General features: G+C 37.8%; 1 protein-coding gene and 1 pseudogene across 7 annotated transcripts; both read left to right on the top strand.

The window, feature by feature from the left end:
* Positions 1 to 911: 911 nt before the first annotated feature.
* On the top strand, positions 912 to 3134 carry LOC109706077 (DNA-directed RNA polymerase III subunit RPC6). Of its 7 annotated transcripts, none has more exons than XM_020226878.1 (2): positions 912 to 1045; positions 2174 to 3134. In XM_020226878.1, the coding sequence occupies exon 2, from the start codon at positions 2191 to 2193 to the stop codon at positions 2899 to 2901; it is 711 nt and encodes a 236-aa protein (XP_020082467.1). In that variant the 5' UTR covers positions 912 to 1045; positions 2174 to 2190; the 3' UTR covers positions 2902 to 3134. The 7 variants fall into 7 exon arrangements, with proteins under 7 accessions (XP_020082467.1, XP_020082469.1, XP_020082463.1 ...); XM_020226880.1 differs by having other exon boundaries at positions 939 to 1045; positions 2177 to 3134; XM_020226881.1 differs by lacking the exon at positions 912 to 1045 and adding an exon at positions 1819 to 2100 and having other exon boundaries at positions 2177 to 3134.
* Positions 3135 to 6096: 2962 nt separating this feature from the next.
* LOC109706076 lies at positions 6097 to 21727 on the top strand (annotated as a pseudogene).
* The last annotated feature ends 1721 nt before the right edge of the window (positions 21728 to 23448 follow it).

The raw sequence follows: 23448 nt of genomic DNA, 5'->3' as shown, positions 1-23448 counted from the left end.
GGGAAGAAGATGCTAATTCATTTCATTCATTGATGTCCTTCTTATTAGTCACATCTGCTTCTTATACCTCTCCATACATTGTACTAAAAAGTAAATTGCAGAAAATAGTGGATTAAGCTGTAAAAAAGTAATAAAACAGCAAAAGAGAGTTGTGGGCCGATTTCGATGGGAATGTGGGCCGCAAATGGGCTTGTCCGGTCCAAGAATGCCTAGTGTTTAGGTAAGCGGGTGTCAGTTCGCCCTTCTCCGCACTATCCACAACCCGGCGGGTCTTGGGTCGCCTTTTGCCTCCGCTCCAGAAGTCCGAAGCTTCGACCCGCTTAAGTGCTTCCGTCTAGGGATGTAAATGGATATGGATACCCGAATTTAACCCGAATCCAAACCTAACGGATATAGATTTTATCCGATGTAAATGGATATGGATATTAAAAATAAAAACCCGACAAATATGGATTTGGATATGGATATTGACTGTACCCGACCCGAACCCGACCTGAACCCGAACCTGAACAAATTTAATATGATATAATATATAAAAAAAAATTCAAGCTTTTAGATCTGAATCTAAAGGCCAAAAAAAATACTTACACTTTTATAATCTAAACCAAAATACATATATATTAATATAATTTATATATATATATTATATTTATATATATATATATATATATATATATATATATATTTGTATATAAATAAATAATATAGATTATTATTTTTAAAATTTTTAGCCCAACTTAAAAATGAAGCCCAACTTTTTATAAAGAGGCCCACCTATATTTAAAATTTCAACGGTTGGATCAAAATCTAACGGCTAATATTCCATCTACATTTAACTTGTACTTCAACTCGATCTTTCTAAGTTCTAATCCTAATTCCTTTCCTTTTTCCATCTTGACTCTTGCTTTCTCTCTCGCGCCGCGACTACACCCGAAGAGGCGAACGCAGCGGCGCCCCCCCTAGCAGCGGCGCCCCCCCGGTAGCGGCGCACGCAACGCTCTTCCAAAGTTGCCATTCGCACACGCCCGGTAGCGGCTTTCAACAGGTTCGTTCTTCGTCTTCCATTGATCTTCATCTTTTTTTTCCCCTTTTTCTTTTGAGCAGGCTGTGAGCAAGAGATCTTACAAGCCCAGCTGCCAAATTTTCCATCTTACCTCATAGCTGTGTTGATTAAATTGGAAGCTTCAAATTTGGTCAAGTTTTGCTCCATTTTTTTTTTTTTTCGGGGAAAGAAATATGCTTTAGTTGTAAGAATTCTGTTACTAGATGCTCATATCAACAATTTGTTTTCTAGAAGCAATTTTACTTCATGGTGCTTTCGGTTACGTTTTTGTTTTTTCTTGAAATTTCACTATTTATCTAGAGTCTAGCTAAGTACTCAGTTTGCTCTTATTTCTCTTAGTGATTGTTGAGATGTTTTCATATATACAACTGCAAAACTGATTACCATCTTAAACTATTGTAACAATGCATACCCTCTTTTGTGGATGTATGTTTTTCTTTTTGAAAGCAATGAATGGTCTGGACTCAATAGCAAATAATAGCAAACAATACCATCTTAAACTGATTACCATTTCCCTTTTTGTAGATGTTGATGTAGCTATTTTATGAATTGATCCTTCAGATCTACATGTCTTTTTTAATTTTTATGTTTTTTGAAATTGGTAAATTTTATTTTCAGGTTCGGGTTTTTAGGTTTAGAATCGGGTTCGGGTTTTCGGGTTTTTGGTCGGGTTTGGGTTCGGGTTTGGATTTCGAGTTTTTGCTCGGGTTCGGGTTTAGATGTGGATTTTTAAAATCCATCGGATTCCGATTCGGGTTTCGATTTTGTAGTCGGGTTCGGGTTCGGGTTCGGTTTTTTAAAAATCCGATCAGAATCCGACCCGTTTACATCCCTAGTTCCGTCTTCCCCAAATCTAACTCTGTCGGATTCCCTTTCTCCCTTCTCTATTCTCCCATCGCCCTCTCCGACCGCTGAGGATGCCCTAGATCCGTCGTCCCGCCAGAGCTCCGCCCGGACCACCTCTCGCCAGACCACTCCGTCAAGCTCGCCCATCCTCAACTGGCCGCCGCCGCTTATCTCTCCTATATTTTTGTAAAGTTGATATTTTTACTGCATCCCCTGTTAACTACTACTATTATACTTCATGTCGTTACATGGTGCTTTGTATAGCAGAGGGAGCGAAGGCGATGGTGCCTCAGAAGCGGCCGCGACTCGGGTCCAAGTCGGGCGCTGCCCTAGTACCGGATGAGGGACTCAGCGATGCGGAGCGCATGATCTTAGAGGCGATCCGCAGCAAGGAGAACATGGGGATATGGACTTTTGACCTTAAGAAGCTGACGAATCTCCCCCGCGGTGTGTTCGACAAGGCCCTCAGGTTGCTCCAACAAAAAGGTTTGATCAAGTGCGTCGTCAGCATCCACAACAAAAGCAGGAAGATGTACGTGGCCAGAGAGTTCGAACCCGCCAAGGAGATATCGGGGGGCACCTGGTATTCCCAAGGAAGCCTCAACCAGGAATTCATCAGCGACGTCAGGTCCAAGTGCTTGGCGCAGGTCACCAGGCTCCGGATTGCCACCATCGAGGATGTCTGGAAGGGAATCCAAATGTCCCGCGACAGCAAGGCCGACTTTACCCTTCAGCAGATCAAGGAGATTGTTCAGGCCATGGTTTTAGACAAGGAGCTGGAAGAAGTGAAGAGCACCGGGGACGGCGATTTCTCTGCGGTGCCGGCGGGAAGGCCGTGCTACAGGAGGTTCGAAAGAAGAGCACCTATTGCTGGCGCTTTGTCTGCCATCCCTTGTGGGGTGTGCCCTAGGATAAGCGAGTGCACACCCGACGGCGTTATCTCCCCCAACACTTGCATCTATTTCACTAAATGGCTCGAATTGGATTTTTAGGTGCAATCATTCGTAACCTCTATCTATGTGACCTAACGCCTCATAATGGTATCTATTTTTATTTTTTCTTTTTTTCTTTTTTTTTTTTTTTAATGTCAATTCAGCCTTTTGCTTTCTTTTAGTTTCTCAAAGAATTTTGTGGAGTGTATTTTTTTAAGATCGCAAATTATGTTTGCCACCGTTAATAACTAAACTGATTCTTAAAAAAAAAAAAGAAATTTCCCAATGTTTTAGATCCAGTATATTATCTTGGTTCGTGCTCATTACAGACCACTCATTATCTGATTTTCTAGAATATAAGAGGCTGCGGCTGTTTTCCTTTATGGTGTGCATTTCTTCTACTAGCAACAAATATAAGCTGCAAGTTTTCTTCATTATACATACCTGCAATTATTGGTTTGGCTGCCTATATTTTTCTGTGTGATCGTCTTCCGACGCTTTTAGTATCTAGGTCCCAGCTAAGTGCTGAGTGAGTGGCTTCTGTCCTTCTGGCCAAGTGCTAATCCATGTGGATGCAAGAAGCATGAGAGTAACAGTGATGCTGGCGATTAACTGAATTCTGCATTTAGTGATCCAGGGGCAAATAAGAATGGTCAGCAATTTGCTAATTATCATTAGTGTTTGTAGCATTTTCGCACATGAATACGTTAGTTGTATACTTTGTGCATTTGGCTATTGCATTGACTGGCTCTGAATTTGAGCACAACTAATGTTCAGTTTCAATGCCCAACGCCAGTTGGTGAAGGTATTCCTTTTACTGTGTTACTTCATTACAGATTCTTCTTAGTTATCGTATAACATCTCTATGTCCTGAAGTGTTGATAATTTTTACTCTTGGAGTAAGAAGCACTGATCCGTGCACTCTATCTTCGCATATCAGATCTCAGTTGCCTTGTAAGTTGTAAGGAATTGAAGCTGAATCAACTTCTACTTTTGATCTTTTACTTAGCTGATGCTCTACCATGTTGTTTTGTTGTAGTTGAAGCATTGCAAAGACAATTTGCTGGCTATTAGTCCTAAATTTTGCATTCTAGGTTCAAATCATTTTCAAAAGATCACAACTATGAAATGTGAACTAAGGGGTTTAGGGTTTGGTTCGATTAGTCCTATTAACGATGTCTTCTGCATTTTTGTTACTGCATTAATTAAAGCTTCTCAACTTTAGCTCCCATCATGAATGACATTCGGACATTAACCAAGCCAACCCAAAAGAGAGAGAAAAATGGTTTCAATGTTCCCACTGACAATTGAAGAAATATAATGGCTGACAATGAAGAATGCAGTGGCTTGAGTAAATGTCACTGATTTCCTTGATTCTGATCAGCTTATCTGTGATGTCTCGTTAGAAATCTCGGAGTATGAATGGCTGGTATAATAGCTGTCTGTTAGGGTAAATTTATTTGGCATGTTCATGGGCAATTTCAGAATTTCTCAAATTAGATCTATAGAACCAGATTGGCATGAACAATACGCATTTACTTACCTTTGGTGCTTATAGCCTTACCCATAAACTAAGAGTATTCTGTGACTAGCATTTTTCTACTCACTGTATTAAGATCAGAAGTTTGTCCGCCAAATCATTACACTGATGCTTAGGAAGCCACCATCATGAATATTTTGAATTTATCTGTTGTTAAGAAATTACTATCTTCATTTTGCCACTTAGCCTATGCCATAATGGTTATTATATCATCAATTGTTAGGTTTCTACTTTTTCCCTTTGTGACATAAAAAACATGTGCCTCCTTAGGTGTTTTTCTTGAATACAACTGGCCACTCCGAAATTTTCTGAATACAAAATGTTCTTGGTGGAGCTCACGTATGCACTCAAGAAGCGTTGTCGTGCTAAAATGGTACTTCCCGCACTTGTCAAGTGTGTTACATTGGAAGCTTATTGAGCCACTCTGGATGAATACATCACCATAGCTTCTTTGCTGACCTATAAGATGCTTTATGCTGCTCAGTATTCTCCGTTTTGTGATGATATGTTGGTAAACATTATGCTTGTCTTCATTGTTTCCGTCCTGGAACTTTTAATAGGTTCCATTGACGGCTTGGCTTGACTTTTGAGTTTTTCTGTTATGATAAAATGACCTGTTTTGTAAAAATTTGGAAGAAGATGAACATGGGCTAGACAGGAGGCCAAAGGCTCATCATGGATGATGTGATGAATTAATTTTCTTGTGTTCCATGGATAATAGATGATAGCCAGCCATTTTATGATTTCTGCAACACATTTAAATGGCATATCTGGGCAGATTCAGATATACCGTGTTAGAAAGCTATTTCTATTTGCGGGATATTATACATGTCTTTTCTCTTACTTGATTGATATAAATGTAATAAAATATGTTACTATGAAGTGCACTAGCTTTATCTTTCGGGAGCTCTTTTGATCAACCTCGTTGAACCAATTCTATTTCTTTGTTTCATAATTTTTAATCTTCATCTCGGCCCGATGCTTCTAGGTGAAACCAAAACTTATCATAAGTTCATGAACCTGGTTGTCATGATAGATTGTCCTATGCACTTGCAACTAGTACAAAAGGCTCAAATATGAAAAGGGGAAATTCCCTCCTAATATTTGTGTTTAGTCGCCCTTAGCTTTAGTAGCTAGAGGTATAAGCAAAGTGGAGAGGCAGTGGAGACCGACTGTTTTCACACTCTTATGCGCTTTAGAATAAAGGTATGGGTTTGTTTATATTCTTGAATACTCAATTTAGAGGATTAGGATAGGAGCCTCTAATATGGTGGCCCACATGCTTTAGAAGTTCATGATCTATTAGCATTGGGGTGAGAAAGACACAACAATAAGCTAATTGGAAGTCAGCCCAGATGGCCTATATAAAGATTTTCTTCGGGGGAATATTGGCAACTTAAGATAGTAAAATCCCTCAAAGCGCTAATGGCAGATAATAGCTACATTTAAGATGGCATATGTGTTGCACATATTTTGGAGTAATTAATTGGGAGAAAGTGTAGAGTTAATTAAAAAACTAATCAGCCATCAGATCTGCACAAACTTTGAAGTAGATCTGATGGCTAAAAGCTTATGAGTACAATAGCTACTGTACTCATATTAGTATCGTAGCTGCACTCTCTCTCTCTCTCTCTCTCTCTCTCTCTCTCTCTCTATATATATATATATATATATATATATATATATATATATGAATTATTTGAATTATATGAAACAACATATTTATGGTGGCATTCCCCAAATCTCAATTGTACAAATCACAGTTACTACTGAAAAATATCGCAAAATAAATTAGTCTAAGATCTGAGTTATTTGGGTCACACTAGCTTAAACTTGTATATAGTGTATGTATTCATCTATTTGGCTACATAGTTGCTATTGGCCGAAGATTAACATCACGATGATGAAGCTGTGTATCTTTTTGTTCAAGTTTTCTATTTGTCCTTTGCCCTTGCTAATTTTATCTATGTATGCATGCATTATTATTTGGCATGTATTCACAAATTTGTCCCAAGTCCCACGAAAATATTTTGAGATGTGATAAATAGCTATCTGACGAATTTTCGTACTTTTGTTCTATGGGACACCATATACTTGCAAAACTGTTTGTTTGTAGTCTATCATTTTGTTATCATTAAACATTCTTTTTAGGGGAGGCAACTTTCATTTGAGCAAGCAATGAAGCTTGAGATTGAACGCCTTCGCTTAAATCTTTCTTCTGCTGAAAAAGACAGGTTTGCTATCTATCAGTATCGATCCAGCCACGATAAATCCGAATATCTTAGTAGATGATTCATACATACTGAGGTTATGTAACTATGCTGATACCCTAGCATTATTGGGCCATGCCGCTCTTGAAGATCAGATTAATGCTTCCATAGGGCTTGACATAGTTGATCAAAGTGTCGTGGACTTTTGGAATATCAATGAATTTGGTGAAACTTGTTCCGGCGGAAAGTGTGAAGTTCGTGCTGGTACTTCATCAAAAGTTTCATTCACTAATTCTTCAAGCACAAGCTCACCATTGTTTCTGGTGTGTTCTCAGTGTGAAAGAAAAGCTTGTAAAATCTGCTGTGCTGGGAAGGCTCTTCTACTTAATAACAGTTTCAAAGACGCGAAAATCTGTAGCAGCTTATCAAGCCCTAGTGGATCTGTCTACGTGCACAATGTGAAGTCTCTAATTATAATTTAGCCCTTAAAGATGGAGTAGTATGCAAAAATTGTTGCAGCGATGTTATCCTGCATGCATTGTATGTTGACTATGTCAGGGTTCTGAGTAGCTTGCGGAGAAAAAATAGGGCAGATAGTGCAGCATGCAAAGCTCTGAATCAAGTTTTCGGACATGAATTTAGTAGATTATCTAGTTCGTTGCAAGGTATTGCGAGTGGCAAGATGCAATTGAAAAAGCTACTAAATGGAGCTGAGTCCCTTGCTGAATTTCCGACTGCTAGTCTATTAAATACGGTAATCTCAAGTTTTTCTGTGTAGCAAATGAGAAAAGTTGAATAAATAGTGTATCTGTTACTCAATGCAAGAATTATGCATTCATGATGTTCAAACTGCTGTAGATTTTTTGGATCTTTAAAGCACTAAAGCAGCAGCTATTGTCCAATATATTTGAAATGCATGAACTGGTGCTAACATCTTTATGGATCAAGAGAGCACCCTTTTTTTAAATTTTTATACATTCATTAATAGTTTATTCTGCTTTACATGGAAGCTAATTGTCACCTCTTTTACTTCACCGCTGAGTTTTGTAAATGATATTCAACTATAGATACCTTATTTCTGTTGAAATAAGTATTCAGACATTTTAATAGCTATTTTCATCCTATTTGATATATTATATGATGAACAAACATTATAATAATGCCTAAGAGGCTCCTCGTAGCTTTATCAGTTCTACCTAATGCTGATACATCCTTGAAGATATTTGGCGTTCACAATATTTGCTTGTACTTGGAGTTACTCCATTTATTTAAAAATGTTTTGCTTATTCTTTTTAAAGTATTCCATCAAGTGGTCGATCTATGCAAAACAATTATTGTTCTCTTATGGAAAGACAGTGAATTTGTTGAAATTAAATCACTTTGTGCTGCATATCTGTTTCATTTGGAGCATTTGTAGTGTGAGAGGATAAAATGAAAGTTTTTTGTGTTGATGTTTATGCTAAAGTTGATATCTACAGTGATCAGTAAATTTCCTCTGTTTCTTCCTTATTGTTTTTCATTTGTAAGCTGTTCTGTTCAATAAGAGCCTATTTTCTAATCACATAAAAAAGTGTATAATTGCAAACTCAGCTTCACCCGTGCAACCTAGGAATTATCCAAAAAGATTTTTTCGAGTTTGATATTTTTCTAGTTTTACGTCCTGTAAATGGAAATCTGCTTTCAGTGAGCAAGCTGTATTCGCATTACCCTGTAACCAAATGATTCTTCTTTCTTTCTAGTGTCATTTCAGTGCATGCTCAACATTAACCTATACTGCCTTAGTTTACAGTAGTATGTCAGTTTCGAGTCTGTCTTGTAAATGCAAATCTGCTCTCAGTGAGTGCAAGCTGGATTAACATTAATTACCCTGTAACCAAATTCTTCTTCTTTCTTGCTAGTGTCATTTCAGTGCATGCTCACCATTAACCAATACCTGCCTTAGTTTACAGTAGTATGTTTGCATGTGTGCATAATTCACTCATTCTGTTTTACAGGTGGAGACAGCCGCAGGTTCTGAACCATTATTTTCATTATTATCTCCTCTTGGCTTTGGAGAACAACATTCTTATTGGAAAGCTCCATCTAGTCTTTCCTCAGTTGAATTTTCAGTTGTACTTAGTAGTCTATCTGATGTTTCTGGGGTTGCCATAATTGTCAGTTCATGAGGTTATACGAAGTTCGACTGCCCAATTGTAAGAGTTTCATTGCTTTGCTCTAGATGCTCCTTTATTTTCTGAAATATATGTTGGAATAATTGTAATATATATTTTGGAATAATTTCTATTGATAAGAATCTAACTTTTATTCTTGACATAGATCTTTGCTATTCTTGATAACTTTGGTCTCAATCTTGGCTATGAAGCTTCGCTTAGTTTTTCTCGCTTGGTAGCAAATGTTTGTTGAGATATAAGCCAATCAAATGAGCATTAATGATTTGATAATTGCTTAAGTTGATGTGTTGCTATCTCGCAAATACATTGTGTATTCAGCGGAAGAATACAACATGCTCTTCCCAGTTCACAATCATGAAGATTCTGAGGCTTAGCAGTATTCTTCTTCTTCAACCTCCACAAATATAAGCAGATTTTCGTACAATTTTAGGGATGGCCACCTTTTGATTTGCTCTATTCAATCTTGGCTATGAAGCTTCGCTTAGTTTTTCTCGCTTGGTAGCAAATGTTTGTTGAGATATAAGCCAATCAAATGAGCATTAATGATTTGATAATTGCTTAAGTTGATGTGTTGCTATCTCGCAAATACATTGTGTATTCAGCGGAAGAATACAACATGCTCTTCCCAGTTCACAATCATGAAGATTCTGAGGCTTAGCAGTATTCTTCTTCTTCAACCTCCACAAATATAAGCAGATTTTCGTACAATTTTAGGGATGGCCACCTTTTGATTTGCTCTATTCAATCTTGGCTATGAAGCTTCGCTTAGTTTTTCTCGCTTGGTAGCAAATGTTTGTTGAGATATAAGCCAATCAAATGAGCATTAATGATTTGATAATTGCTTAAGTTGATGTGTTGCTATCTCGCAATTACATTGTGTATTCAGCGGAAGAATACAACATGCTCTTCCCAGTTCACAATCGTGAAGATTCTGAGGCTTAGCAGTATTCTTCTTCTTCAACCTCCACAAATATAAGCAAATTTTCGTACAATTTTAGGGATGGCCACCTTTTGATTTGCTCTATTCTCTGGAAATAAACTCCTTGTGATAGAGCTAGTGGTAGAAATGAAATTATCTCTTTGCTGAAATCTCTCGTGAATTGCGAATTGTTTGAAGACTAAACTCTAAAAGGATCAACGTCTAATGAAGATTACTTTTAACTAGGAAATTGTAGTCTTAGTGGAATTGTTGCAAACCAAATCAGAAAACTAAACAGCTTAATGGTTGGGTAACCTCAAAAGATGCATGCTGGTCACAAAAAATACATGTGTACTAACACATAATGACACAATATTTATTTTCTTTAGCAACAAAATATTCTAATTGCTTATAATGTGTCTTTGTAAAATTTTTTGAACTTCATTACTTACTAATTTAAAGGAAAAAGGGTTTTGAACTGTAGCATCAGCATGGGGCCTGTATCGTGTTGATATTTTGTTGGCACAATATGGTATGGCTGATATGGCTCATACCGATGGATACTTAAAACTTGCTTTTTATAAAGAATAGAATTAGGTTCGGTGGTGTAATTTTTTTTCTTTTACAGGTACAGATATGGGCAAGCAATAAAATACATAGGGAGGAGCGTTCATTCATTGGTAAATGGGATGTAAAAGAGCTAATAGCATCCTCTCCACATCTTTATGGGCCGGATAATTCTAGTAGTATGAATGATGTGCCAAGGAACATTAAATTCTTCTTTCCAAATCCTATACGTTGCTGCATCATTTGGATGACATGGACTATTCCACAGTTTGGTTCTAGCTTAGCTAAGTTTGATGAAGAATTTAATCTTCTATCACTTGACGAAGACTCGTTTCCAGAAACTACATCTTCAATGAATGTGGTCGAGACACAGAATTCTTCCATCAATGCGAAACGGATTGTAGTTTTTGGCAAATCTCTGAGAAGGGATGCTGGCCAGGATATGTCAACACAAGGCCCTGAAATGATGAGATTGAGAAGTTTCTTGGACAGACCACCACAATTGAGTCGATTTAGAGTAATAATCTTACACCTTTTGTTATAATGGTTAATAATATGTGGTAAAATTGTGATTCCAAACTAGTAACTATCCCTTTACTCTTCTAGATTCCCATGGAAGCTGAAAGGTTAATGAATAAATGTCTCGTTCTCGAGCAGTATCTATCACCCACCGTGCCTGGATTAGCAGGATTCCGCATTGATGCTTTCAATGTGATAAAGCCGCGAGTTACCCATTCACCTTCTTCTAATGCGGATTTGTGGGAGTCCTCATTAACATGTCTAGAGGATAGATTCATATTGCCGGCAGTTCTATATATTCAAGTTTCTGCTGTTCAGGTATGCTGAAGCTTAATACTGTTTATGTTTGATTGTTCAAGTAGTCATTGACACATTAGTGGAAAAAGGTCATTTCTTAGTACTGGTTTGATGTTCTAACAAGTGAAAATTGTTTGCAAACTTCCAAGTACCACATAGAGCTTTTGAGACAAGGCATGTCTCCAGGTTGGTGCAAATGTGGTTTACATAAGATAAAACATGTACCCAAACATAAGATAAAACATATAGTGAATATTGCAAAAATACAAGAATATGGGATAAATGAAAAGAAAAGGCATAAAGTACTTTTTGTGACCTGCTTTGATGTTCAATTATTGACAGAGAGCAAGGACCTTTTGACATTATACAAGTCAAACTTTCAAATTGCTCTTTGGAAGAAAATTTTTTTCGCTCTGATTAACTATATTATCGTAATAGATCAATTACGAAATTGTTGACAAATTTGATATTTAAGTGTTTGAATGATAGTCATCGGCATGCTAGTAAATCTACTTGTATCTGCTTAGGATACAGGAGGATATTCATTTCTGTGGTTGGGAGAAATCATGTAACATTTCCTTTTCTTCTGTCTCAGTATAGAATATTATGCTTTACTAGGGGTGTAAATGAGCCGAACACAAGCGAGCTGGGGTCGGCTCGTTAAAGTATCAAGCCAAAAAATTCAGCTGTGTGTTCGAATGAGCCGAACACGAGCTGGCTTATGAGCTGGCCAACGAACAATAAATTAAAAAAATTAGATTGAATATATATAAAAAATAAATTTATAAAATCTTATCCATTAGACTTTGATCTAATAGTTGAAACTTTACATATAAATGAGTTTTTTTATAATTGAGCCCGCCTTCATATTTTTATTTTGCTAAAAATTAAATAATAAAAAAATATATTTTATATATAATTATTTATTTATATATATAAATATAAATTAAATAAATTATATAAATATAAAATATATGTATTCGAGCCGTTATTGAGCTGAACACGAGCGAGCTGACCCCAGCTCGTGTTCGGCTCGTTTAATAAACGAGCCGAAAAATTCGGCTCGTGTTCGGCTCATTTACTAAATGAGCGATTCGATCTCGAGCTCATTTCGAGCCGAACACGAGCTGGCTCGCGAACAACGAGCTGGATTGCCACCCCTACGCTTTACATAGCTGTGGTTAGGAGAAATTGTACCACTTACAGAATGAGTGAATGCAATGAATCATTTTGACCAGGTTCGCGAAAACTTTAAACTGATAGATCTTTCTAGCAGTTAGTGAACTAAAAGTGGCTTTTCAGAGTTAGGGGTTTGTCAATTATGCCACAATATGCCAGTTGCACAAGTAGCTCCAATGATGCAGAATAGAATCTATGAAGAGCAAAATATCAATCAATTGTCCAAAATCCTAAGAGGGCTCATAATATCTATATGAAAATTAAAATAAAACCTGGATTACTAACGGCTATTGGTTTAGTAAAAAAGTATGATTGATAAAATTGTTGTGGAACCTTTCAGGATTGTCGACTAGTCTTTAAGCCACCTCATTCTTCGACTTTACCTTTCTTAGATGTCTAACAGGTTAGTCAATGGTGCTATTTGCTAGCTGTTATGACGTGTCCCACCGTGAAATTAGGGACGGCAGTTGTGATATTTTCAATCATAAGGTCGTATGTAACAGACTTAGATACCATGAAAATGTAAGCTGCGAAAAGTTCGTATCCTACAACAATACCACGATACTTCATGANTTTTTGGGTACTTACAGCATTGCCATACCTGTGAGGGTACAGCAGCACTTTACCGTGCCGTGGTCTTTTTTTTTTTTTTTTAGGTACTTAAAGCATTGCCCAACACCCCCGCCCCACTTTTTCTTTTTGGCTTTTTGCAAATTGAAAATCTACTTGTTAGATAAGTCAAAAAATTATAATTTAATTTTTTGTTTATATATTTTTAATATTTTTTATTTGTAATGCTTATTTTTTGAAGAAATATAAAATTAGGCAACTTTTAATCTATAGTTTATAAAAAGTTGAAAATAGATGTACTTGATTTAATCAATGTACGGGCAAATTTTTAACATATCCGATTCATTTCTGCAGGGCCTTCCACACCCCTCTTGGCCTATCAGCTCGTGCCTATAGGCCCGAGCCCTCCGCTTCCACCATAGACATCCACTTTTTCTTCACAAATTATTTTATCAAAATTTGTCACACTGCGAAGCTTTCGCCGAATTAGGGGCATAAAATCGAACTTGATAAACAAATTTTGAAGTACATCTAATATAAAATTTTATTTTTGGGTTAGAAGATTGAAATATTGATAGAATTGAAAGCAAAATTATATCAATTGATACTTAATTTTATTTAATTTATTTGTCATATAATTTATTGTTAAATTTTGATTGATTGATCTTACAATTTTTCTGAAAAATTTAATAAAAAAATAAAATTTTCAAATAATTTTAAAAATAATTCTTAAAAATAATTTAAAAAATAATTCTAAAATTAATTTTTAAAAAATAATTTTAAAAATAATTTTAAATATTTTTTTGTACTGTATGAAAGAAAGATTGTAATATGGTAAAAAGAAAAAAGAAACAAAGATATCTTTGTATTTTAAAAATTCTAACCTGTAATAATTTTAAAAAATAATATAAAATAATTTTAAAAATAATGTTTAAAAAATAAAATATTTTGAGAAAAATTGTTTCTCTAACTTTGTATTTATTAGTTTTTAAACTTCGAATAAAAGAAAGAAAAGAATCAAAAGAATTTTAAAAGTTGATCAATTCTCACAAGAATTTTTTCAAAAATTATTTTCTTCAAATTTTTATTAAATATTTTTTAAAAAAATAAAAAAATGGATGTAATTGTGAATTTCGGTCCTATTTTGGTTGTTCTACTCATTATATTCTTGCTGATAGAATCAATATATAGAAAAGATGTAAATTTAAATAATTAAGCAGCCATCTTTGGGTGAAAATGTAAATTAAATAATTATTTTTACTTGTGAATTTTATTATTGTATTTTAATTTCTATTCTCTATTGGGTATAGTTGTACATTACATATAAAAAAGCTTTCTAGTATATTAATTGATGAGTATAATAAGTCAGCTATTCATAATTATTTGACTAAATCTTTTAAAATAATATTATAAGAGCTTATTGGAACCAAAAAAACTAAAATAAATCTATACCAACGCATACCAGTAAGAGGTTATCCGTATCAATCAGCACGCAAGTGTACCACATGTCGGTACAGAAGCGTGCCTATGCCGTATCGTGCTAGGCAAACAATGACACGCCCCCGTACCACAACACTTTAATCCTTGGTTGAAGGTTTATCTTTCCCATTCCATAATAGATGTTAGATAATTTCCCTATCTTAGCATCTAAACTATGAACACATACACCAGTTACTTAAAACAACAGGATATAACTACAACTATAACTTAAACCATGTAATCTTATTGATAGATAGAGTATTGAGAACAGCTCGAGATAACCAACATAAAATAAAAGTTTGACCAATCAACAATTAATCGAAATAATTCTTAAATCCAATAGATATAACCGGAATACTAGAACAGTAGATGACTAATTTAGTGGGTAGCGACGACTCTGATCGATGCTAGCCAAACAACTCTATTTAGGCGCGAGCCACACACTGCGTCATGCATCTCACCATCCAAGCCACCTGTAAAAACAGGGTGTGAGAAACATATAAAATGTTACCTGTGTGTACAGCAAGCCAACGAGGGCAAGCTGCACCTATAGGTTAACAAGAAAAAGATAACGTAAAAATAAAGCACAATTATAAATAATGATAAAACCTGGATAACTAAATCATAATATAATAACTGAACCAAGAGCTACAATAACTAAAACAGATAAAGGCATAATATCAATGAAGTAAAAAGGAATCATAATTATAGCAGAGCAATGTCACTACCATACAAAATAAGGTCATAATATAAGTGTCAAAGTAACGATGTTGATCTACACAACTGCTATTATGAGAGTAATTAGTAGAAATGTCTCAAGTCATAGTTATATATCCACAAAGCTATGGTTCACCAAGTTACCCAATCATTGCTCGCTGTCATAGGATCTTGGGCGTTTTTCTAATCAATTGTAAGATGATGTTATACGATTATGCGTCAACCAACTAATAGAATATCAAATAGCCCAATCAGTGCCCGTTATTATAGAATCTTGAGTAAGTGCGCTATTTGTTATCATAAGATCTTAGGCAAGTGCTAAGCAGCTGGCTTATACCATATCTAACTGATCTAGGCTCGTGGTTGTGATTCCAACTACTTTTTCAGAAAAGAACATCTCTGGCCACAAGGTGGGTTAGATCACCATGCCAGTTCTCATGGAATATGCAAAAGTGTTAAACACGACATGATCAAACACAATAATGTCCAACATCGGCATATAGCCGATGAAGAAACTCCTAAGGAGTGCCAGCGAACCCAAACAAGATCTAAAATCATATGCAAGAATTTAAGTGCCGTGGCGCGGGGTCGCATCGTAAACTTGCCCACACGATACGGCATGGTGCATGCCGGACGGTGCTGATGCCTGCCAGTTACAAAATATATATGTGTGCCGACACATAATGACATGAAATGTTTATTTTTTTTAGCAACAATATACTCTAATTGCTTATTATGTATCTTTATTAAATCTTTTGAATTTTATTGAGAAAATTACTAACTAATTTAAAGAATATAGAGTTTTAAGTTGTGCCATTGGCACGGGGGCTGTATCGTGACGATATCTTGTTGGCACGATACGGCACGGTGGATACGGCCCGTACCGATGGGCACTTAAGTCCTTAATCATATGTATATGTTCAACACTAGAAAATACATTTAAACTCTACATCTCATGTGAGCTGATAAAACAAAGCAACATATAAGTAATCAATATATACGAAATAACCAAGGTATATCAATATGAAAGTTAAGCAGTAAAGGAGATGTGAGATAGGTGGAATAAAGTGAGTCATGATATAACAAGTATAAGAGAGGAAAACAAAATAAGTGACTACATTACCTATTTCGGATCGAAGCACCCACCTATACTTTGAAGCTCTCAAGTCCATGACTTGCGCCAAATTCACGACTAGTAAGTATCATTTGGACCTAACCAACTACAAATATGTTCGAAAAGGCGCTAGACACAAAGAGGGGCAAAACTCTCTTGGAGCCTAGGAGGGGCGCACGGCACGCGCCTCAAAAAAGCGAGGCATACATTTACAAAGCCTAGTTTAATTTGATATTCCACATTAAAAAAATCCCAAAATAACCATACAAAAATAAAATAACCATAAAAAAGTAAAGAAAACACATGCATATAGGTTCTTAAATTAAAAAATATATGTAGTTCAACTTTTAACTTAAAAACTTCAGGTGATTGTGGTGCCAATGCTCTCATTTGGTCGTTTTTCAAGTATCATTCTCATAATCATCCTTATCCTGCAGCCGTTGCTGCTCCTTGCTCGTTCCTACTGCTAGCGCTACTGCTGCCTGCTGGATGCTCGACAGACAGAGAATATGTGGGAACACGAGAGGGAGAGGAGAGGGCGAGCAGATGGTTTTCTCTAGGGTTTTTTTGGTCTTCTTTTAGGACTTTTAAGTATCTTATCGGGTTAGAGTATAAAAGTTAAATTCAAAACCCGACAACCCGAAAACTTGAAGCAAAAATCTCTATAATATTAAATATTGCGAGGCACGTAAGGCACGCGCTCCTCGCGCCTCGCTTGAGGTACGCCTCTCAGCAATAGCGCTGCGCCTCGCTATTGCTGAGGTGTTGAGGCCTGTGCCTCGTGTCTAGGCGCTAAGATGCGTGCCTCAGGCACGAGTTTTCAAACAGTGCTTGTTACAAACAGCCCTAACAAGCTATCGGTAGTACAGCAACACATTCGAAGCATCATTTCTGCGAAACAACTTCTAAAACCAACGTGGGTCACCATATCGATTACCCGGTCGACTACGCAGCTACACACAGGTGTCACAATCCCCTATGCTATCCCAAAACTCTCTAATGCAGGTGTTGGGATAGTTGCACGCATATAGTGCAATAACAGAGGCAATGACCACTAAATTAGGTCGTAATGGATTTCGGGTTACACCGAAACAAAAAGGACATCATATATGCTTTTGCTATTGATTTCAACTAGAGAAGACCCTTGGAACAACTCCCACAAATTTCGGAGCCCACATGCACGAGCAGTGTGTAAAACAATGGTTTAGTGCCCCGGTAAGTCCCGAAGTTGCCACTTTTAGCGTTAGGACCGCGAAGAACCACATGATCAGTCTTGAGGGTCATTCCTACTCGAAATACAACTATAATGGGATTCTAGCCAGCAAAAAACATGGCCGCGGACACCCGACCCAACAATTCGGTTGTAAAGGCCTGATTTCGGCTTTTCGGACATCGTTTCCATATTGGATCGCGCACATGATGCGCTTAATCTCCACTGATCCACACACTCCATCTTTGGTGTGTCAGAGCAGCAAACATTTATATGAACCTAGAGTTGATCAATAAGCTCATAACTTGGCCACTGAAGTCCTAGTTTGCATGTATTTTAGTGTTGAGATAGTATATTACACCCCTATTGCCACTAGAGGCCAACCAAGATGGTTTATCCAACCAACAAGCAGTGTTTGAAAAGGCGTGCGCCTCGGTGCTTAGGCGCGAGGCGCGGGTCTCAGCACCTCAGCAATAGCGAGGCGCATCACTATTGCTGAGGCGCGCGCGAGGCGCGAGGCGCGCCTGAGGCGTGCACCTCGCAATATTTAAGTTTTCAGGAATTTTTTATTCAAGTTTTCGAGTCGTCGGGTTTTGAATTTGCATATTATACTTTAACCTGATAAGATACTAAAAATATATTAAAAGAAATCCAAAAAAATTCAAAGTTTTCGGATTGTTAGGTTTTGAATTTGCATCTTATACTTTAAACCTAATAAGATACTTAAAAATCTTGAAAGAAACCCAAAAAAACCCCTAAAAAAATTAGCCGCTTGCCCTCTCCTCTCCGTCTCTTATTCTCCCACATCCTCTCCCTGTTGAGTATCTAACAGCAGTTGTGCTAGTGGCTAGAAGCAGCGACAGTAAACTAGCGATGGCTAGAATAAGCAACCAGTAGCAGCGGCTGCAGGAAAACAAGAATTAGCAGCAGCGAAAACAGCAGCAGCGTCAGCAAGAACATCAAATTAAACTATATGCATACGTTTTCTTTACTTTCTGATGGTTATTTTAGGATTTTTTAATGTAGAACATCAAATTAAACTAGGCTTAGTAAATATGCGCCTCGCCTTCTTGAGGCATGCGCCTCGCAGTGCGTCTCGTGCTTAGGCTTCAGGAGAGTTTTGCGCCTCTCTGTGCCTCGCGCCTTTTCAAACACTGGCAACAAGGCTCGTCTCCTTACGAGATTAACAGCGACGAAGGCTCCGCAAAATCAGAACCAAAATGCACTATTATGATCGATTTTATGGCATTTGATGCGCCTTTGCACTTACAAAGCTCCATAAGGGTCTTCAGGCTTCGGACAATTAGTTCCGACATCCAGCAAAGATAGTTAGTGCTAACCAACACCCAATGCAACGTGAAAAGCATCGACACACCCAATTCACACTATAATTGCATATAACTTAAATAAATTGATAACGAAAAAAGGTTTCGGGTTATTTTTCCGAACTTCTGCAATCGAAAGTCAACCGATGGCACAAAGGGGTCGATGACGTGCCTCAGGTTGCGACAGACCTGCAGTAGAGCCACGATGATGATAGCAGCGATTGGAAAGTGAGAAATCAGCCGCGAGGAGGGGATTCGGCTACACCTCAGTTGTGCACAGCGCTGAACTGTCTGAAAAGTTCTCAATAAGATGAGCACAGCGTAGGCGATGGCCAGAGGATCACTTGCTCCCTAAAATGAGCATCACCGGCACCGAGTTGGCCGGAAAAGCATGCTCAACGATAATTCTCCGAATACTTGCTGGAGAATAGCGAATGCGATTGTTTGGGGCAGGTATGGCTGCAACTCAGGGAGCACAGGTACTGGTAGGTGCCGAGGAGTGCCGTGCTCATCGAAATTAGCTCGCCAAAGGTGGCGAGTTGCCGGAAAAGGGTTCTTGGTCACGGAGAGCAGCAGTAGCAGCAGCAGCCTGGAGGCAGCAGTGGCCGACCAAGGGATGGTCGAGGGTGGTCAGGAAGGTCGCCTGCGGGCCAAGGGGGTGCTGGCCGGCAGAGGCGAAGTCGCCGGAGCTCGACTGAGGCAGAACCGAGCTGTAGCTTGCTTTCTGCAGCAGTGGCAGCAGCTAAAACTAGAACGTATTAGAAAAAAACTTTTACGACCTAAGAACTGATCAGACAATGACAGTTTCATGGAGGTACTCAGGAGACTATACGTTAATCCGGGGGGGGAGAGAGAGAGAGAGAGAGAGAGAGAGAGAGAGGGCAAACCTCTGACGGCGACGGCGGTGGCCGGTCGTGGAAGCGGTCGTGGAGGGATAGGGCCGGTTGGTAGGAACCGGTAGGGACGTCCATANGAGAGAGAGAGAGAGAGGGGGGGGGGTTTGGGCTCTTTTTCTGCCGGTGGTGGCTGGTCGGAGAACAGCGACGTCGGCAAGGGTTGGAGGGAGGTGATGGAGGGTGGTGGCTTGAGGTTGGGGAGAGGGAGAGGTTTAGGGATTTTAGGGTTTTTTTTTTTGTTTTATTATGTGATAATTACAAAAGGACCCTCCTTTTACTATTCCTTGCTCAAAACTTCTCAGTAGCTGTAATTTGCATAGAAGTTCCTCTAGCTGTGAAAATCTCACATATTAACATATAAATGTCGCGTCTTTTACAAGAAAACCGCCCGACAAATTTGAAACTTTTATCTTCATGTCTGTGCAATTTTTGCACAACAGTCTCTGAATTTCATGAAACTTTAATCTACGCTTCCCCTTTGAGTCTATATGAGTCCCTTCACTCGCTAAAACTTCAAAAATTTTCACATAATATGATTACTTCCTCACACTGTCCCTTTTTCCTATTTTGTAATAATAGCATTTTGGCCCTTCTAGTTCACAATTTCTTATTTAAAACTCACAAATATGTTTCTCTTATAGGTCCCTCCACTTGAGAAACTACGCAATTCAACATATGAAATGTTGCCCTTTTTGAATAAAATTTCCGTTTTATCAGTGTAGCTGTTGTCCGATTTTTATCTCCGAAACATCACTTTATCACGCTAGATAGTATGGAAGTCTATTTCATAACCTACGACACTGCCAAATCTTGAGAGGCAAATTTTTTTTTGTACCGTAAAAACTGTTCAATTATGTGATAATCCTCCATTTTTATAAAAATTATCGTAAAGAATCTTTGGATTTTACATCCTGGCTAACTGCTATTACTAGCAGAAATTATAGAAATTGTAGTCTCTCTAGATATAGAATATAAAAAGTACTGTGTGCATTAGCTGTCTCCGTGACATCATTCTTTGTGAGTTGCCCAGTCCCCAAGTCTGAACTGTAGTGTATACCACATCCCATTGTCTCTGTCTTGCAATATAGCTTCTAAATGACCTTTATTCGTGTAAATATTCTGGTCAACGTGCTGAATAATGATACGGTGCAAACCTATAATGTAATTCACCTGATCTCTTCAAAATTGGGAAATATGCAATGTTAAGTCACTAGTATTTTCTTGAAGGTCAATACTAAAATATGGTCCCACTGAAAACATGGTCTTGGGTGGGAGTAGTTGGATTTCAGTTGTTTTTGCAGGGAATGGCTATTCTTAAGATCTGAAATCAGAGTGTTTCTTCTTCGTTTACCGGTATACAAAATGTGATTGTACAGTTAAACAGTTGCTCATAGAGTTTTTGAGCGTTTTTGACGTGAAGTTTCTAACCTGGCTTCATCCTTGTGTTTTTCCACAGGAACCGAGAAATTTGGTACCATTAGGTGAATTTTGCCTCCCAGAAGTAAAAGGGGGCACACCTCCTTACTTTGACTTCACACGGCCAGTACAAGCCCGACTGATGGTTTTTAGATTGCTGGGCGATGTTACGGCCTTTGCGGATGATATTTCTGAGCTGGACGGCTCGACTCTAAGGAACCTTCCTGTCGCTGCGGGCTTGTCCTTGTCGAATAGAATAAAGTTGTATTTTTATGCAGATCCTGCTGAGATGGGTAGAATCGCGAGTCTATCTTTAGTTTGATCGTAAGCAAGGAATACGATCAAGGAATGATGTGGTTCATCACGTCTGTGCTGCGAAATTTATCTATTTATTCATCTTCTTTTTCATTTTGTGTGAGTAGGATCGTATGCATACTATTAATTGGTGGGCGACAACAAACAATTTTGCTGGCAAATATGACATGGGCGACAATACAAAAAAATTAGAGTTTCCACATGATTTTATATGCACGGTGGGTCTGTCCCTCTTTTGTTGTAACTAATGAATAATCAAGAGTTCTTCCCAGAATGTTTATATTTCACCTCGCTGGAAGGTTTCTGCTACGTGAGCATTTGGAATCTAATATAGTTGGTTGGATTACCATTTAAAGGGTAAGAGTATGGTCCTCGGACTTTTTGATCGAACACTGTAAATTGGATGAAAAGTTCAGTTATACGTTTGATTTTGATGATGTTATGAATGTTTCAGAACGCGAAAGCTCTTGTTTATTTTCGAGAGGGAATGGTTCGGTAAAACAGTGGAAAGAAAATTTTTTTCCCTTCCTCTGTCGTACCTAAAACTCATTTTGTAGCAGTCCTAGATGAGATATGGTTTTAATTATTCATTAATTTGTTTGACCCACACTGCAAGCCTGAAGGTCTTGTGCTCCTGTCCTAATCATGTGAGGGGAGCTGCTGGTTCCTCATTATTATCACGACGTAAAAACTCGAAGAAGAGGCGCGCCAGGATTTGGCCCTATTCTCATATTTCTGTGTGTAGTTTTTGTTTTCTTTGGACTGCAGCAAGATGTAAGACCATTTTTCGAGCTCTGTTTGATTGGAATTATGTCGGGTGTGGAACTCGAGGAACTCTGTGATGTGGAACAAGGACGGTCTGTGAATTGTAGAGGGCATGTCAACTTCTTTTTTTTTTTCCTCAGAAAAGGGCAGTGTGCTATTTGTTTCATTCAATAAGAGTATGAATTAGGTTATATTAGTGAGGCAACGGAGCCTTGCAGAAAAACACCAAACGGCAAACAAAAAATCAAAAAGCAACAAAAGCAAAAGCAAAAATAAAAACTGCAATTTACGGATTATGATACATCAACTGCCTTCGGCTACTATAGTGATCTTCCCAAAGATCCCTTAATTTATGGATACCACTTAAGGTACGGTCTATATCGTTTCCCAAATTCTAGAATATTTTATTATTCTATCCAACCACATGAGCCACCAAATCATAGTAACCGTCATAAAGTCTTTCCTCCTTTTTGTAATCTCTGTTTGCATTCGACCTAGCTTTCCAAAGGTCTCCTATCATCATATAAGTTAGTAGATACAAGAGCAGGTTATTTGACACAAACACAATTTGTAAACAGATGGTCTATAGTCTCAAATTCAATAGCATAGAGCACACAGTTTTGTTCCCCCTGGCAACCCTTTTTTTGCAGATTATTAGCTATAAGTGCTTCTTTTCTCAATACTAGCCAAACTAAGGCTTTTAACTTTCTTTTGTATCTTCAGCTTCCAAATCTGTTTGGTATTTCAGTCTATAACTCTACTATGCTTAAGAAAACCATGAAGTGATTTAAGTAAGAACTATTGTGAGTTGGTCCATCTCCATTTGGCCAAGTCTTGTCCATTATCCACTTCTATGTTGACCAGTAACCCTTTGAAGCCATCCATCATATCGCCCTCCTCCTGGGACGATGGTATGTAGCCTCCTAGAATCATGTCTCATTTCCATCCTCCTCTTATAAAACAGTCCTACATTCAATAACTTTTGCATTGAATATGGTCATAAATAGTTGGGAAGGATGCCAATAGCAAGCAATCACCACACCATACATCTGACGAAAAATCAATCCACTTTCTGTCCTCTAACGTGAACGCCACTGCACATCTAAAACTATCTGTTGTATATAGAACACTCTTCCACCATTGTGAGTATGGCCGAAAACTTGCTCCTTCTCTAAGACGCTTTCTCCTTTTATAGGATAGTGCCTAATCAACTTATTCCATTCAAGTTTCGGCTTTGTAAAAAATCTCCACAATTATTTTGCTAGAAGATCAATATTTAAAGTCGCAAGATCCTTGATCCCAAGCCCACCGTCTTTCTTGGTCATGCAGAGAGATTTTCACAGGATCAGACAAAAGCACCACTAACTATTGTGTTATCCTTCCAAAAGAAAACCATTC

The sequence above is a fragment of the Ananas comosus genome, unplaced genomic scaffold, assembly GCF_001540865.1.
Source record: "Ananas comosus cultivar F153 unplaced genomic scaffold, ASM154086v1, whole genome shotgun sequence".
NCBI classification, from domain to species: Eukaryota; Viridiplantae; Streptophyta; class Magnoliopsida; order Poales; family Bromeliaceae; genus Ananas; species Ananas comosus.
This window is presented reverse-complemented; position numbering and strand designations above follow the sequence as displayed.